Consider the following 16,955-nt stretch of genomic DNA (forward strand, 5'->3'; position numbering starts at 1 on the left):
TATTGGACAAACAGACCGTGAGGGAGGGATGTCAGAATGACGGGTGGCAGAAAGAAGGCAGATGGAACACATGCAGCGATTTGTCAGATATTAAGAACAGGCTTTACAGTTCTGCTGGTTTTAAAGCAGACAGCATGAATTCGTCATTTTGGGTGGCAAATGTATCCATATACAGCTGCACCTTAGATGTGTCCAGATTCACAATCCACACCCACTCAGGTACAAACATCCCTTCATTTATTTAAACAGACTCATTCCACTGAAAATCCAAACACACTTCATTACGTAAACAAACACTAGAATGACTCAAGAGTTCAGCATATTTGAATAATCACACTTATCCCTATCAGCTGTTTATTCTAACTGGTATTTTCCCAGTAACTGGTCTGAGTGAAGTGTGTGTGTGTGGTGTGAGAGAGAACGAAGCCAGAAACCTTCTCCAGGTCGGTGAGTTTCTCCTGTAGCTGCCTCTTCTCACTCTCAGCTTTGGACAGAGCCTGCCTTGCCTGCTTCACCTCATCCTCCAGACCGGAGAGACGCACTAGAGACAGAAAAAAAAAAAGAACAGATAGATTAATAGACAGACAGAAGGGTAGACAGATGGATGAGTGGGCGGACAGAGACAGACAGACAGACAAGACAGGTAGAGGGACAGATAGGCAGATGGATGGCTGGACAGGCGGATTGACAGACAGGCAGACAGGTAGAGGGACAGACAGATGGATGGCAAAGGGATAGACACGTCGATAGGCAGACAAATGGACGGACATACAGACAGACAGATAAGAGCGTCCGATAGATAGATAGATAGACAGACAGACAGACAGGTGGAGGTATAGATAGATAGAGGGATGAATGGATAGGCGGATGGATGTACAGACAGATAGACAGAGGATGGGTGGCTAGGCAGACAGACAGACAAAGACAGACAGGCAGGCAGGCAGACAGAGGGATGAATGGATAGGCAGATGGATGTACAGACAGACAGACAGACAGACAGAGGATGGGTGGATGGATGGATGTGCAAAAGAATGGACAGATAGATGGACAGACAGACAGATAGATAGATAGATGGATAGATAAGACAGGAAGGCAGGCAGGTGGATGGGCAAAGGAATGTACAGATAGAAGGACAGACATATAGATACACAGACAGACGGACGGATAGAACAACTTTTTACACTGATCTTTGAGCCTACAACCTGATCCGTCAAGCATGGTGGAGGCAGTGTCAATGATAAAAGGAACTGGTTCCATTTACTCATCATGTAACTGCTGACCGAACAAATCATAGGGCTATACTGGCCGCTCAGATTCGGCCACATGCTTTTAGAAGTCACTGGACGGCTGTTCACAGTGACCTGAAGTATACTTTTCCAGCTTCTCCAGATTCTTACCACACGACCCCAACCTACAGCTAATATGACAAGCCCCTGCGAACTGCACCTGAACAGAGGACCCGTTCCCACCCACGCCAGTTCCCCGGTTCCATGTCTATTAGGTAAGGAGGCGTGGCTCTAGGTTCGTGGTGTGGTTTTACCCTGCAGGTCGGAGATAGTCTCGGAGCGCTGCGTGTGCTCGCGTGTCTCTGTGTCCAGTGCAGCCTGCAGACTGATGTAGTCTTTCTCCAGTGCCAGTTTGCTGCTCTCCAGCAGACAGCACTTGTCCTGCAGCTCCCTCACGTGCGTCTCCAGCTGCTGCAGCTGCTTACTGGAGTCGCCCTGCGCCTTCCGCAGCCGCGTCGCCGCGTCCGATTCGGCCCGTAACAGAGCGTTCGCTTCGTCCAGCTGCAGAGGACAGCACGGGACATGCTCAGTGAAAAGGCAGTGTAGGTGGGTCAGATGTTCGGACTTATATATCAGCATGATTTCAGCAGAAAAGATTACAAAAAAGTCCGTTCAGCTGCTGCGAGTCCCTACAGGCCCGGACAGGTGTGCACATACCTGTCTCTGCAGGTGGATGTTCTTCTCGTTGGAAATGTGAGAATTCTGGTTTCTCTTCTTCATCTCTTCCAGCTGGTCCCTCAAACTGTTCACTGCAAAGCAAAAACACTCAGTGTGTGCGATGTGTGAGTGTGACGTGTGTGTAAAGGTGATAAAAAAAATGAAATGAAGCGTGTGGGAGACCTTTACCTTCGTTTTCGAGGCAGCGTTTGCGATCTGCCTCACTCTCTGCCTTTCTGTGGCTCTCCACACTCTTGTGCTGCAGCAGAGCCTTCTCTCGCTCCAGCTGCCGCAGAGTAGACTCCAGAGCCTTCCTACTGTTCATCTACTCACAAAGACAAACACACACCAGTCAGTCAGAAGATGAACAAACTATTACAAAATATATATAATAAATATAATTTAAAAATTTAATATTAATGTGGCTTGTGCAAATAACGATGCATCCACCACCATGCTTCACGGTTTCTCTTATTTTAACAAAGTCACACCTTCTTCAAGCTCCTGAGAACCTAAATCTGAGTGTTTCTATCCAATGAAGCTAATCGGGCTCCTCAGGGCCCCCAGTGTAAATCTACAAAGTACTGCCCTCCTCTCCATGTGGAATGGGCGCTCCAGGTCAGGTCAGGCTCCACCCTCTCTTTACGCTAAACCTGGTGAGCTGAAGCTTGAGCCACTGCCCCATGAGCCCTGATATCCCTCACATCAGGCGCTCGCCGCCTCTCCCTCGGAGAGGGAGGCAGGACTGACGGGAGGTCGCGAGGTGCTGAAGAAACCCCGAATTCACACACCTCTTCTTCGAGCTCTTTGGTGATTTTGTCCAGTCGTCCGCTGGCTGTCCTGTACTTGTGCTCCAGTTCATCTTTGGCCTGCATCTCGTTATTGAGCTGCTCCTCCAGGCAGTGGAGCTTCTTCTGGATCTGCAGCAAATCACAGCATTAGCACAGCATTAGAACAAGACCAGCGGCGCATAAGGATCACAGGATTACCTCCTGTCCAACACGTTGGACACAACTTACTTGGTTTATTATGTAGTCAACATGTTCAGTGTCTGAAGTTCCCTTCTGGAGCTACAATGCTAATGTAGCTCATAAACAAAGGAAGCTTACGCAAGCAACTGCAATAACTGCAGGCCTAAATCGTCACACGCAGGTGTTCAGGAACCTCTAATAGACACTAATAGACTAGCTTATGTGTCTCCTGATGCTACAGGACTTATAAATCCACAGAAGACGAGCGTCCAGGCTTTTTTCTGTCCTGGCACCAAAGTGGTGGAACAAACTTCCCCTGGTGGTCCGAACGGCAGAGGCGCTCGCGGTCTTCAATCCCAGACTGAAGATCCACCTCTTCTGGGAATACTTGGGCGTATAGTAGAGTGGTCACCTTACTGACTTGTGTAACTTAGAGGTATCTTTAAATTATTAGTCTATTCAAACTAGCTGAGGTTTTTCTTGGGTAAATAGTGAAGCTCTTTTGTAAGCCGCTCTGGATAAGAGCGTCTTCTAAATGCCTTAAATGTAAATGTAAAAATGTCAAAAGGATCAACTGTAATCCTGCCTCAGTCTCAGGAGTGTGAAACCCACTCTCCGCCACAGCTAGAGGGCGTTCTCCTCGTCTTCTCTGAAATCACACTTGGTTAAAGATTGTTGTAAACTGAGCTGTGTGCACTCAACAGAGCAGAACAGTGAGGATGACAATCATCGACAATCATCAACAACAACCAAAACAGCTCGAGCTGCCCTGTTCTGCAGGAAGGACGTGGAAGAGGAAAGCGTATACTCACTGCAGCGCTGTCCTGCAAGACAAAAGGCCAGAAAACAGAAGGAAATGGTTAGAATACCTTGCAGCATTACTAACGGCACTGACACAACATGCCCAGTTTGCGTTTGTTTTGCCATATGAAGGCACGGCGGTGTGGCGACAACCAAAGTTGGTTGTGATTTCAGATGAATTAGCCATCTGACATGAGTGGAAATATTTTAGGTCTAGTGTTAGAGTACAGAATACTGAAGTGTCAATAATCAAATATCTGAGCTATAATAAATAAAAGCTGTATGTTTAATAGCTTCTTAAGGAATGGTTTATGAGTTCAAGGGGTTTAATAGAGCTCTGGAAAAAATGAAGAGACCCCCTACATGATCAGTGGTTTTACTAGTTACAGGCAGTGTGTTTAGGGAAATGAACATTAGCGTTGTATTTCATAAACCATGGACAACATTTCCCTAAATTCCAAATAAAAATATTACTATTTAGAGCATTTATTTATTTATTTATTTGCGGAAATGAGAACTGCTCAAAAACAGCTGCTCAAGTAATGCAAATAAATTATTATAATAATTATAATGTTATTATTGAAATTTAAACACAGTCCTAATATCTGAACTTTGAGAGCATTCAGAAACCAGTTTGGTGGAATAACCTGGAGTGCCAATCAGACGCAAAATTAAGAAAAAATAAAATGTAAGAGGTCTCTTTTTTTTTTAGAGCTGTATAGCCACATTTGTCCTGCTGTGCATCTGACCCAGGCTGTGTAGAAGTGAGGTCTCACCTCCCCCTTTGTGGGATGCTCTGCTGAACTGTTGGAAGCGCTCAATAACCTGGAAAAGAGCAAGACTGCCATGAGTGACGCTTCAATTACAGCAGTTTAAAAAGTATTTGGACATTTTAACCATTAAACTTCTCTCTGTGTGCAGAGGAATCCCCACCATGATGAAGTAGGAGTAGTGTAAAGCACAAAAGGTGGAGGCATCCAAGTTTGGGGCTGGTTTTCTTACACTGTCTTTGCGTTCGTGAACATCACTAAGATCAGAAACTGTAGAGGAAGGGGGTCACCACTGGGGGACGTGGTGGCTCAGTGGTGGAGCACTGGGTTATTGAAATCGGGGCTGGGGTCCTGCTTGATACCTGGGTTTGCTAAGCTGCCACTGTTGGGCCCTTGAGAAAGAACATTGCTGTGGCGAAGGCTGCCCACCGCTCACGGTCATGTGTGTTTACTTTCCACTGTGTGTGTGTGTGTGTGTGTGTGTATATTCACTGCATGGATAGGTTCAAGATGAAGGTGGATACCCTGACTGGAGCGGACTGTAGAGACAGCTGCTAACTGTCCCGCGGTTCTGGGACAGTTCTTTCTCCCTGTCTAGACTCTTAAATAGGGTTCTAGGAGGCGATCCACTAGAAGAACCACTTTTGGTCCAATAGAGAACCATGTCTGTGAGTGTGATGCAAACCTCATAAAGGCCTAAAGAACTTTCACTTGATCTAAATGTTTAATTTAACTGTATCTCTGTTACACACATGGTTCCTTATTGACCCAAAGGTGGTTCTTCTAAGGCACCTCATTCTTGATTTGTAAGGTAATGTAGATATGCAGCTTGTTTGGTCACCCGGGTCGACAGTAAACGCACGGCTGGTGTTCTTACTGGTCTTCTTTAAAGTAGGTGAAGCCGACGAAGGGGAGCTGGTTCCCTACGAAAGCTTTGGGCGTGGGAAACGTCTCAGAGTCGCCTTTATCCTCTTCGATCTCGTCAAAATTACTGGTGTCGATGTCGCTGCTCAACTCTGGCACCACCGGAGCCGCCGCTGCAGCAAGACAGGGAGACAAACTGTCAGTCATACACAGCACAGCTACCAGGGAAATGCTTCAACAACAACAACAACAAGGGACAAGACCAAACAGAGAGATGTTTAAAATATGATAAAAATAAATAAGATCAAATAAATGGTCAAAAGTATTGGGACACCTGCTTGTTGTTGTTGCATTGTTTCTTCTGAAATCAAAAGTATTAAAAAGAGTTTCTCCTGCTTTAATTAGAGTAACTGTCTCTACTGTCCAGGGAAGAAGATTTTCTACTAGATTTTGGAGGCTGGAGCATTGCTGTGAGGATTTGATTGCATTCTGAGCATTAGTAAGGTCAGGATGCTGGATGATCACCACCCCACCTTGTGCCAAAAAGTACAGGATGGATCTCCACCACCATCATTCCAGAGAGCACAGCTCTTGCACAGCTCTTCCACTGCTCCACAGCTCCTCACTCCTACTAGTCCACGCCTGGCATTATTAGGCAGCATGGTGATAGGTTCATGATGTTGATCTGCTCCAGAGAGTCCTATTCTATTGGCAGTACTTCTCTACAGGGACGAGACACGCTGTGGGTGTGTTTGTGTGCATTTGCACATGGGTGCAACTTAAAGCAGCTAAATGCATTCATTAGAAGGGGTGTCCACAAATATTTGGACACGACATTTGAAACACTTCCTTGCTGTAGTGTGTGGGACTCACTGTCTCTGATCGTGTCAAAGGTCCACTGGTCATTTTTGAAGAAAGGGTGGCTCTTAATCTCTCCCACTCCATTGCGACCCAAACGAACCTCCCTAGAAACACAACACACACACACACACACACAACACAACTAAACTAAACAGCACTGTGTGTGATTGCTTACTGGGCAAAGAGTAACACCACAACAACCATTAACCAGCGACACATGGGGCAGCCCCCCACCCCCCCGCTTGTTGTTCTGCTCTGCTGGAGAAATGAGAAAAGCTGACCTGTCCGTCAGGAAGGCGCAGATGATGTTTTTGGCCTCTTTCGAGATCTCCACATCATCAGGGAAGTTCAGAGAGTTCTTATGGTCCATGATCTTACTGTAGGTCCCCACCAGTGAGTCAGCATAAAATGGGGTATCGCCTGTTGAACACATATAAAAGAGGGTCTTGCACATGTAGCTATATTCAATAAACCCAACCCTAATTCCCGAAGATCACCACCACTCACCCACTAGCATCTCGAAGATGAACACTCCTACAGACCACCAGTCGCACTCTCGGCCGTAGTAGCCGTCTCCTCCCTGCGACTTCAGCACCTCGGGCGAGATGTAGTCGGGCGTTCCCACAGCCGTGTCGCAGTGTACCATCCCCGTCTGCAATCACACAGTTGGGTTTACAGAGTCAACTTTACACTTCAGTCATGATGCGCAGTTTGAGGGAAGTGTGTTTGTTAGCTACGCTAGCCTCGTTCGTTTGGAGGAAAACAACAGGTTTTAATTAGGTTTGAAAGGTGTGATGCCATAGCGGAGCACTAGGTGGCGACAGTGCACACCCTACTGACTCCCTATGAGAAAATCAGAGGTCATCAGTAACCACAGTAGTGTGTATGTGGGTGTGTGTGTGTGTGGGTGTGTGTGTGGGGGTCTGCAGAATTAAATAATTAACAAGATCACAGTAGTTTGGTATTAGTCAGAGCTGGAGTTCTACAGTGGAGGTGAAGGGAAGCGGACGTCTAGAACCTCTAATAAAAGCTAATGGTGATGAAGACGCTGCCTGATGCCTCAGACGCTGTTCTACCAGAGTTCTGAGAAGAGTTCGGCTCTAGAACCTGCTGTTTACCTTCATCATCATCATCATCATCATCATCATGCCATATAAAACTCAGAAGACTCGTCTAGCTGCACTGGTGGGTTTGGATAGGAGATAAATTATGGGCTGTATCTAAGTTGTAGTCATGACGACCGGTGCATGGTCCGTTCACCAGCACCGTACAGTGTGCGCGCTGAATGGGCTGTTGCCCCCACACGCCCTATAGCCGGCTTAGTTAATCAGGCTCCAGTTAATCTAATCCAGCCCGTCCCCAAAGCTCCAGCTCCACGACACATCTGGACTCGGACACCGTGGCCTATTAACGCCTGCGGCCTTCTTGCCGATGAGGTCACTCAAGGTCAATCACGGCTAAACTCACTGACCCCACGCCTGACTCGCTCAGCACTGATACAGAGAAAACAAGAGAGGCAGGAATAATCCGGAAGCGCTGGGTGATGCGTGCGCGCTATTTAGGGTGCATGTTCAGGAATGCGGCCTGTGGGAGAGCTGGGAATGATCTTCCAGCTCGGGGGGAGCGTCCAGATCAAGCAGCGGGAAGCATGAGCTTCTCTTCATCTCCATACTGACCCGTCAGACACAACCCCTTCAAACAGCTACTGTACAGGGGAGGGAAACCTTGTATCTCCATTACAGTAACTTTACAGGGTAGGAAAAACTTGTATCTCCAAAACAGTAACTTTACAGGTGAAGAAAGACCTTGTATTTCCAAAACTGCAACTTTACAAGAGAAGGAAAACCTTTAATTTCCCAAATTGTAACTTTCCAGGGGCATGAAAGCACTGGATCTTTAAAACAGCAACTTTACAGAAGAAGGTAAACCTCGTATCTCCAAAACAGTAATTTTACAGGGGAAGAAAAACCTTGTATCTCCAAAATTGCAACTTTACAGGAGAAGGTAAACCTCATAATTCCAAAACAGCAACTTTACAGGGGCTTCTGAATCAGAGTGACAACAAGTCCAACAGGAGCTGGACAAAGTCTTGGCCAGGTCTAATTAAGAGCTCGTCAGAGCCCAAAGGAAAGTAAGACAAGAGTGTAAATGAGTGCCAGACCGACACCAGAAATGACATTTGAGGAAGGTTCGAGTTTGCAGGTTTTCATATTGTTCTGATGCTGAGATCGGACAGAAACCAAAACTGAACAACAGTAACTTTCTCAAACTCAAACCTTAATTAAACGACCTACTTCTACTAATAAACTTAAATGTGGCTGTTTTTCAGTACAATCTGATCATTTGGTCTTTGTGGAAGACTCGCTTTCTGAAAATAGGACAAAACCATGATCTCTCAGACTTTTTTATGACTGCATTAATTATACAAACGGCCACAAATACCCCAGCCTACATCTAGCTTATTTACTCTTCCGCTGCACCATATAACTGAGCTAAAAAGGGTTTGTTCCCTGACCACTGTGCCAGTCATGACCACTGTGATCAACTCTGAATTGGAACACAGCCCCTGTGGAGCAGCTGCAGCACTGCATTTGGGTCAGAGAGCTCCTTTACTTATTAGGCTTCAAATGATCAGCGAACGGGTTGTCAATAATAGGGAAGAGGTCATGTTGTTTACTTCGGTCAATAGTGTTCATACAATCCATATGGGTGTTCTGAAAAATTGTAATACTCTACTAGAACCGTAGGGGGTGATACACCTCCTACTGGTTCATTTCAAAAGTGCTCTATAATGTTTAATTGATACACACACTCGTGCTGCAGGCTGTAATACACTACAGGAAGTGTAGGGGGCGCTCTATAATGTTTATATAATCCACACACCTGTTCTGACAGACTGTAATACACTACAGGAAGCATAGGGGGTGCTCTATAATGCTCTATAATGTTACCCAAAGTCGATTAATTAATACAGTAACAGTCAAAAGCTTAATTGCTTATGAAAGTGGCACCCATTACCGAGTTCATCTTCATGCAGGTGCCGAAGTCGGCGAGTTTGAGGTGGCCATTGCGGTCCAGCAGCATGTTGTCCGGTTTAACATCGCGGTGGATGAAGCCCATAGAGTGGATGGCGTCCAGGGCCATGACCACCTCGGCCGTGTAGAACTTCGCCCACTTCTCTGGGACGTCGTACGTACTGGTCAGGTTCACCAGGTCTCCGCCTGGCATGTACTCCATCACCATATAGAGATAACGGTCATCCTGAAAGGCACAGCACAGCTGGAGGGGGAGCAGCAGGGGGAGGGAGAGGGAGCGTGAGGGAGCAAGCGAGAGAGAGAGAGAGAGATAAATGAATATATGAGAAAATTCGCCAAATAAATTAAATGAAACAAAGGTATATATAAATAAATAACAATGTAATAATACATTTTATAAATAATTGTTTAAAATAACAAATAAATCAATAAATTAATACATAAATTAAGTAATCGATCAATCAATAACTTCAAAAAACATACAATCATACATACTGGATAACCCCACCTCAAAACACAGGACAACAGGGTATAAATACGTGTGTTTGTGACTCACCTGTACGACCCAGGGGCTGTCCGCGAAGGCCATGATGTCTCGCTCCTCCCAGAAGAAAGCAGAGTCCGAGCGCTTGATCATCTCAAACTTACTCAGAAGCTTCATTGCGTACACCTTCTGAGACGCCCTGTGCCTCACCTACACACACACACACACACACACACACACACACACACACACACATATACAGATCCATAAACACACATTCACCCAGAGGTAGGTTAATTGGCAGAACTAAAATTGTGGGGGGAGGGGCTGGAAATTGGTCAAAAAGAGTTAAATAATAATAATAATAATAATAATCATAATAAAGAAATTAAATAATAAAAAAACAGATGGATAGATAATATTATATAGATATGAGATAATTAACACCACCTCAAAACACAGGACGACAGGGTTTGATTCCCCAGTCAGGCAAGCTCAGTTATGACTGAGTAAAAAAGGAAAATGTAACACATTTACATTATAAAATAATAAAAATAATGTTAAAAATGAACTATATTTTCTCTACATGTCTCCGATAAACTCTGACACTTTCACAGAAGCTTTTATACAGATGGAACTTTAGGAGAGCTCGGACACAGCTCGGACACGCAGCTCGGACACGCAGCTCGGACACGCAGCTCGGACACGCAGCCCGGACACGCAGCCCGGACACGCAGCCCGGACACGCAGCCCGGACACACAGCTCGGACACACAGCTCGGACACACAGCTCGGACACACAGCTCGGACACACAGCTCGGACACACATTAGCAAAGTCTGAACCGTTTCTGAACAGGTGTTGGAGGCACAGCTCCCTCTACAGGTGAGGAGGATATACAGGGAGTTAATCCTCCCATTAAAAGTCCTAGTAGTCACAGGTGGCTGTTAGCATATCAACACCAGATAGAGAGCTGTGATTGGTGGAGAGATCTTATGTTACTAGTGAAAACGTAAAGCAACAAAAACTGAAGATAAAGCTGGCAGGAATCATCCCACACACTCACACACTCACACACTCACACACTCACACACTCACACACTCACACACTCACACACTCACACACTCCTCTCACCAGTTGCACTTCTCCAAACGCTCCTCGTCCAATCACCTTCACTCTGTCAAAATCCTCCGGTTTCATCTGCAGTTCTCTAATGTGGTCCATAACCTTCTCATCTGTGGAGAAACACAAAAGCAATCAGACAAGCCAATCCAACCACCTTCGCTTCTGAACCTGGAGCAACCACCTTCGCTTCTCCCTTGCAGGGAGAGGGGCGCAGGGAGAGGGGCGCAGGTAGGACTGATTAGATGCACTAGGAGTTGGGAGATGGGAACTGGGAATACTGGCCGGTCTCCAGGACAGTGCTGGGAAAAAGCTGACAGGTTCCAGGGCACCGTTTATCAGTGTGTTCACACAGGGCTCGCTCACTCGCCCGGCCGGCCGAGTTTGACTCATCGCCCAGGCGTTGACTCATCCTCCCGCTGTCACGCACAACAGACTGCACTATGGTTGCCATGGAAATGAGGGGGGAAAATTAGGATGCGTCGGCAGAGTGGAAGGAGATCATTTGTCAAATCTGGAAAGGGGAGGCGGGCGGAGACGGACAGAATCAGCAACATCGCCAGCAGGCCGAGCTGCACAGAGTCATTCAGAAAGCTGCAGAGCATCGACATGCGGTCAACAGACCTCCATCACGGTCGCTGCGGCGTCGCGTCCGGCTCTGAATGGCAGCGCCATCGAACTTCCTCCTGCACCGATTAACAGAGCGCTCGCCGATTTCCAGACTCCCTCAAATACCTTCATCGGGCTTCAGCACAGCCAGCAGGAGGACAGTTAGCATTAGGGATGCACCGTTCCGATACTAGGACCAAATATCGGTCCCGATACTGACCGATTCACGGAACTGATCTATTCACTAAACCCGATTCCCGCACTACAACTCCGGATCAGAGGAAGGAACCTACAGATGTGATACACGGATCATAGCAAACAACAAGGCGCAAAATACACACACGGCCTTCAGCAGCCTGCTCCGTTTACTCAAGAGCATCGCAGGAAAGGAGTGGCGGGGGGTCTCTCTCACACACACACACACACACACACACACACACACACACACCGAACACTGTTTAGAGTCCCAGAAGTGTCCAAAATATCAATAAACTGCCGATTTAAATCCCCTGCCGTTGTTTTTAAAAGCCACAGCTTTGACCAGAGCTGGACTGCTGGGTTGGAGGCTTGCACCTATAACGGAGAACAGCCGAGAGCAGGGGGGCAATGACATCACTGCCACACAGCTGGTCTTCCATATAAGGACAACCAAGAAGGGAGGAGCTGCTTGCTCCTTTTAGGTTTTACAGACTTCAAAAGTCAAAATAAAAGTCCTGAGTTCAATTATTAATTTTAGATATAGACATTTTAATAAATAGAAATTGGGTTCATTTATATCTGCTAGGAATGATTAAGTCAATCCTGATGCCTTAAGTCTCTCCCACATGGTCAGATATATATGGTTTATTCATTCAAGATGCAACACCACTGGGCAACCACCCAACGCACCCGGAGGGACGCACCAGCCTGCAGACGACTGGGATTCGAACCAGCGAGTTGGTATCGGTACTCGGTATCGGCAGATCCTTAAAAATCTGGTATCACATTCCTTGATGAACGGCTGAGCAAAGGCTGTGAACTCGACCAGCCCCAACCACAAGGGACAGTATTTTAATACTCACATCTGTTCAGGAAGTTTTCTATGTTCTTGTTTTTGCGCAAGGCTGGAAAGTCCAGATCCAGGACCAGGGCATTCATGGCGTCCTGAAAGGCAAAGAAGAAAAACACAATTTAGCTCAGAATTCAAAGATCAAAAGGTCTGAGCTGATCCTGCTTTTGTTGGAGTGAATGTAAACTCTACAGTCCAGAGAAGACTTTCTATTAGATTTTGAAGGAGCATTGCTGTGAGGATTTGATTGTATTCAGCGACAAGATCACCACCCCACTCCTCCTGCTTGGGGAGCTTTATTCCCCTCTAGTCTAGGCCTGGCATTAGGCCTGAGACAGAGCAGCTGCGAGAATCTGGAGGACCAATCAGCTCCTCCCGAGAGACCGAACCACAGAATGAACGGAAACGCACTTAAAACAATTAACCAAAAATCTCCAGAAGTGTACACGTGTGTGTGTGTGTGTGTGTGGGTCCACCAGGGTGGTCGGAGTGTGACAGAGGGGCTGTGGTGTTAAAGTGGTAAAGAATAGAGACCAGGCCTGCTGTGGTTTGACATACCAGACAGAACCTGTCTCTCTCTCTCTCTCTCTCTCTCTCTCTCCTTCATTTGGAGTCATACGAAATATGAATTCTCTCCCTTCTGTGTGTGTGTGTGCCTGTGTGTGCGTGTGTGTGCGTTTGAGAGAGAGATGAACACTGCTTATGACTTCAATAAATGTAGTGTAATTTCTGTCCAAATCCTGCATGTTTAACATACTATTATAAGCGCGCACACACACACACACACACGCACACACACACACACACACACACACACACACACACACACACACACACACACAGGAAATGACACATTCCACTCGAGACTCCAGAGATGGAGCACTGTTGTGAAGGGGTGCAGCTTAGCGATGACATCATTTCCTCTTTCGCTATCCTTTCTCAAACCACACTTCGCGCGCGCACACACACACACACACACACACACACACACACACACAGTACAAGCGTTACTTCACTTTCATGCTATAATAACATTTACAGTGAGGACACCTGCTCCTCCAGTGTTTCTTAAAAAATCCTGCATACCTGCATCATAGGAGGTCCCATTATCTAGAACAATGAATAGAGGCACACTCTGACTCTGGCTTCAGTCCATGTTTCTAGAGAACAGGGAGTCAGACAATGTCAAAAAACATCAGCAAAACTACTCCTGAAAGTACAACAAGTACCATCATCTGACCATCCCCTGGCTGCCTGGAGCCTTTACTGGCAATCTACACAGCCCACACTAATAAAGCGCTGCTCCAGCTACGGGCACACAACACAACACCCCACTACGGCTGTAAAAGGCAGGACCCAAACTAAACACTTTTACCACTCTTAAAAATAGCTGCTGGAACGGTTAGCGAGAAACCGGGGTCTGAAGAGAGGAGGGGGATTGGACAGAAAGCTGAACTGTAACGGTCAGGGCACAGAGTCAATGTGGGCAGCTGGTTCTACATCGGTCAGAAGAATCCAAATGAACCAGGTCCCTTGCTCTGGTTGGCTGCTTTTTTACTTCGCTTTAGAACTACTTAGCTAATATATCACTGAGGACAGTCTGATCCCTATTTAATGCCCCCTTATCTGATCAGAGCACCTTAATGCTGAGTACTGTAATGCTGCGTATCTACTGATACCAATCTGATCAGAGTACCCTAATGTAGAGTATGGGACGACACTGATCTGATGGGCATACCTTCATGCTGAGTATCAGCTGATATGAAGTGCACCCATCTGATCAGAGTACCTTACTGCCGAGTATCGGACGATACCCATCTGATCAGAATACCTTACTGCCGAGTATCGGACGATACCCATCTGATCAGAGTACCTTACTGCCGAGTATCGGACGATACCCATCTGATCAGAGTACCTTACTGCAGAGTATCGGACGATACCCATCTGATCAGAGTACCTTACTGCCGAGTATCGGACGATACCCATCTGATCAGAGTACCTTACTGCCGAGTATCGGACGATACCCATCTGATCAGAGTACCTTACTGCAGAGTATCGGACGATACCCATCTGATCAGAGTACCTTAATGCTGAGTATCGGACAATACCCATCTGATCAGAGTACCTTAATGCTGAGTATCGAACAATACCCATCTGATCAGAATACCTTAATGCCGAGTATCGGACGATACCCATCTGATCAGAGTACCTTACTGCCGAGTATCGGACGATACCCATCTGATCAGAGTACCTTAATGCTGAGTATCGAACAATACCCATCTGATCAGAGTACCTTACTGCCGAGTATCGGACGATACCCATCTGATCAGAGTACCTTAATGCCGAGTATCGGACGATACCCATCTGATCAGAGTACCTTACTGCCGAGTATCGGACAATACCCATCTGATCAGAGTACCTTAATGCAGAGTATCGGACAATACCCATCTGATCAGAGTACCTTAATGCGGCAAATTGGTCAATACTGTTTAAATCAATCAATCAATCACTCAATCAATGGGCATCAGGGAATTTCTGAAGCTCTTCGTCAACTGTACAGACGTGATCTTAGGCTTAAACTACCTGAGCAAACAAATCCTGCTGTCTGAAACACCCCCCACTGAGCCGGCGCTCTGGCCGTTCCGACTGTGGTTTCTCTGCGATGGTCCTACTGAGAAACCCATCTGTAGATGCTAAAACAAGCGCAGCGCCTCCAAGCAGCGCAACCCCTTAACCCCGCTGGTTGGCATGGCAACATTCCTTATCGGAGTCTCGTCATGTCGTTATCTAATGGAGCTGCCAGAAAGAGCTCCCACAGAGACGCTACTTTAGACTGGATTAAAAAAAAACTAAACTAAACAGACACTGATATTAAAACAGGCTCTTCTGAGTTTGTAGCACGTCTGAGTTCATCTGAAAACTGCCAGAAGATCCAAAACCCCTCCAGCTGAACCCCCCGTGTACAGTACAGCAGCAGAGTATCAGCAGATAACAATCCGAGGACCATGCTGACCCGATTATAAGCACCTTAATAATAAGTATTGGATGATACCGATCTGATCTGAGTAGTTTAAGTAGATCTGAGTTTCGGCTTTTATCGATCAGAGTACCTTCATGGAGAGTACCTGAATGCAGAGTACCTGAATGCAGAGTACCTGAATGCAAAGTACCTGAATGCAGAGTACCTGAATGCAGAGTACCTTAATGCAGAGTACTTTATTGCAGAGTACCTTAATGCAGAGTACCTTAATGCAGAGTACCTTAATGCAGAGTACTTTAATGCAGAGTACCTTAATGCAGAGTACTTTAATGCAGAGTACCTTAATGCAGAGTACCTTAATGCAGAGTACCTTAATGCAGAGTACCTTAATGCAGAGTACCTTAATGCAGAGTACTTTAATGCAGAGTACCTTAATGCAGAGTACTTTAATGCAGAGTACTTTAATGCAGAGTACCTTAATGCAGAGTACTTTAATGCAGAGTACTTTAATGCAGAGTACTTTAATGCAGAGTACTTTAATGCAGAGTACCTTAATGCAGAGTACCTTAATGCAGAGTACCTTAATGCTAATACCAATCCAAGTACCCTAATGTTTAGGCTTTAGCTGCAGACACAGCCAGACTCTTTTATTCTGAAAGGCTTATAAACTGCACAAGTCTATTATTATTATTATTATTATTATTAATAATATATATGTTACTGGTCTGATCTTTAATTTGAATAAAATCACTCCTAGTTGTAAGTAACAGTATATATAAATCTGGTCGTAAAACATCGACCAAGAACAAAAATAAAACAAGGAATGCCAGGAATGCCGGGAAGCTATGATATTTTGTTGTGCAATAAAATATGAAAAATGGCTGGATGGAGGTACGGACAGACAAACAAGAGAGGGAACAATGCCAGAACACTCCTCACCTGCACACAGCACAACACACTTCTACATACTGCATGAGTCATTCACTGTGCAATGCGCTACACTGTTCAGCACTCAGACAGAGGTGTAATTAGCATGGATGTGTGTCATTACTGTCATCATCCTCTTTCACGCCATTTAACACCCTGCCGTTTTACAGTGCAGCAGTTTGGCAGATCTTTGGCCTGGTGTCCAGTAAAGAAGTTTGTTACTGATTGGTCAGGACGCACGAGGCTTAATAAAGGCCGAGCAGAGCTGAATTTTAGAGCTACAGCATCAGTTTTCACTTAGGAGTCTTCATGCTCCCGACTCGAACCGGACTCCACCCACAACACACAATGTTTACCGTGCAGGATTCAGGTATAGACTGGTGTGGGGAAGTGTAGAGAGGCATGGTATGAGCATGGACTGGCATGGATGGTATTGGGTATGAATGGGTATGGGTATAGATAAATATTGATGAGTAAGGGCGGGTATTGAATATGGAGGGGTATGGGAGTTGTATGGGTACTTAACAGGTAATATTGACAG

The 16,955-nt window shown here is 46.0% G+C and overlaps 1 protein-coding gene across 2 annotated transcripts in view; it reads right to left on the minus strand.

The window, feature by feature from the left end:
- Window positions 1-16,955, minus strand: part of rock2a (rho-associated, coiled-coil containing protein kinase 2a) — a 46,094-nt gene that overhangs the window by 15,735 nt on the left and 13,404 nt on the right. For both annotated transcript variants that reach the window (XM_072677296.1, XM_072677297.1), the window contains exons 2-16: window positions 12,521-12,602; window positions 10,863-10,963; window positions 9,802-9,939; window positions 9,229-9,489; window positions 6,718-6,862; window positions 6,492-6,630; window positions 6,223-6,314; window positions 5,363-5,522; window positions 4,492-4,540; window positions 3,727-3,738; window positions 2,735-2,863; window positions 2,133-2,268; window positions 1,944-2,035; window positions 1,541-1,787; window positions 435-541 (exon numbers count right to left, since the gene is read on the minus strand). In XM_072677296.1, the coding sequence (XP_072533397.1) occupies window positions 435-541; window positions 1,541-1,787; window positions 1,944-2,035; window positions 2,133-2,268; window positions 2,735-2,863; window positions 3,727-3,738; window positions 4,492-4,540; window positions 5,363-5,522; window positions 6,223-6,314; window positions 6,492-6,630; window positions 6,718-6,862; window positions 9,229-9,489; window positions 9,802-9,939; window positions 10,863-10,963; window positions 12,521-12,602 (1,890 nt within the window). The remainder of the gene's footprint in view (window positions 1-434; window positions 542-1,540; window positions 1,788-1,943; window positions 2,036-2,132; window positions 2,269-2,734; window positions 2,864-3,726; window positions 3,739-4,491; window positions 4,541-5,362; window positions 5,523-6,222; window positions 6,315-6,491; window positions 6,631-6,717; window positions 6,863-9,228; window positions 9,490-9,801; window positions 9,940-10,862; window positions 10,964-12,520; window positions 12,603-16,955) is intronic.

The sequence above is a fragment of the Salminus brasiliensis genome, chromosome 4, assembly GCF_030463535.1.
Source record: "Salminus brasiliensis chromosome 4, fSalBra1.hap2, whole genome shotgun sequence".
NCBI classification, from domain to species: Eukaryota; Metazoa; Chordata; class Actinopteri; order Characiformes; family Bryconidae; genus Salminus; species Salminus brasiliensis.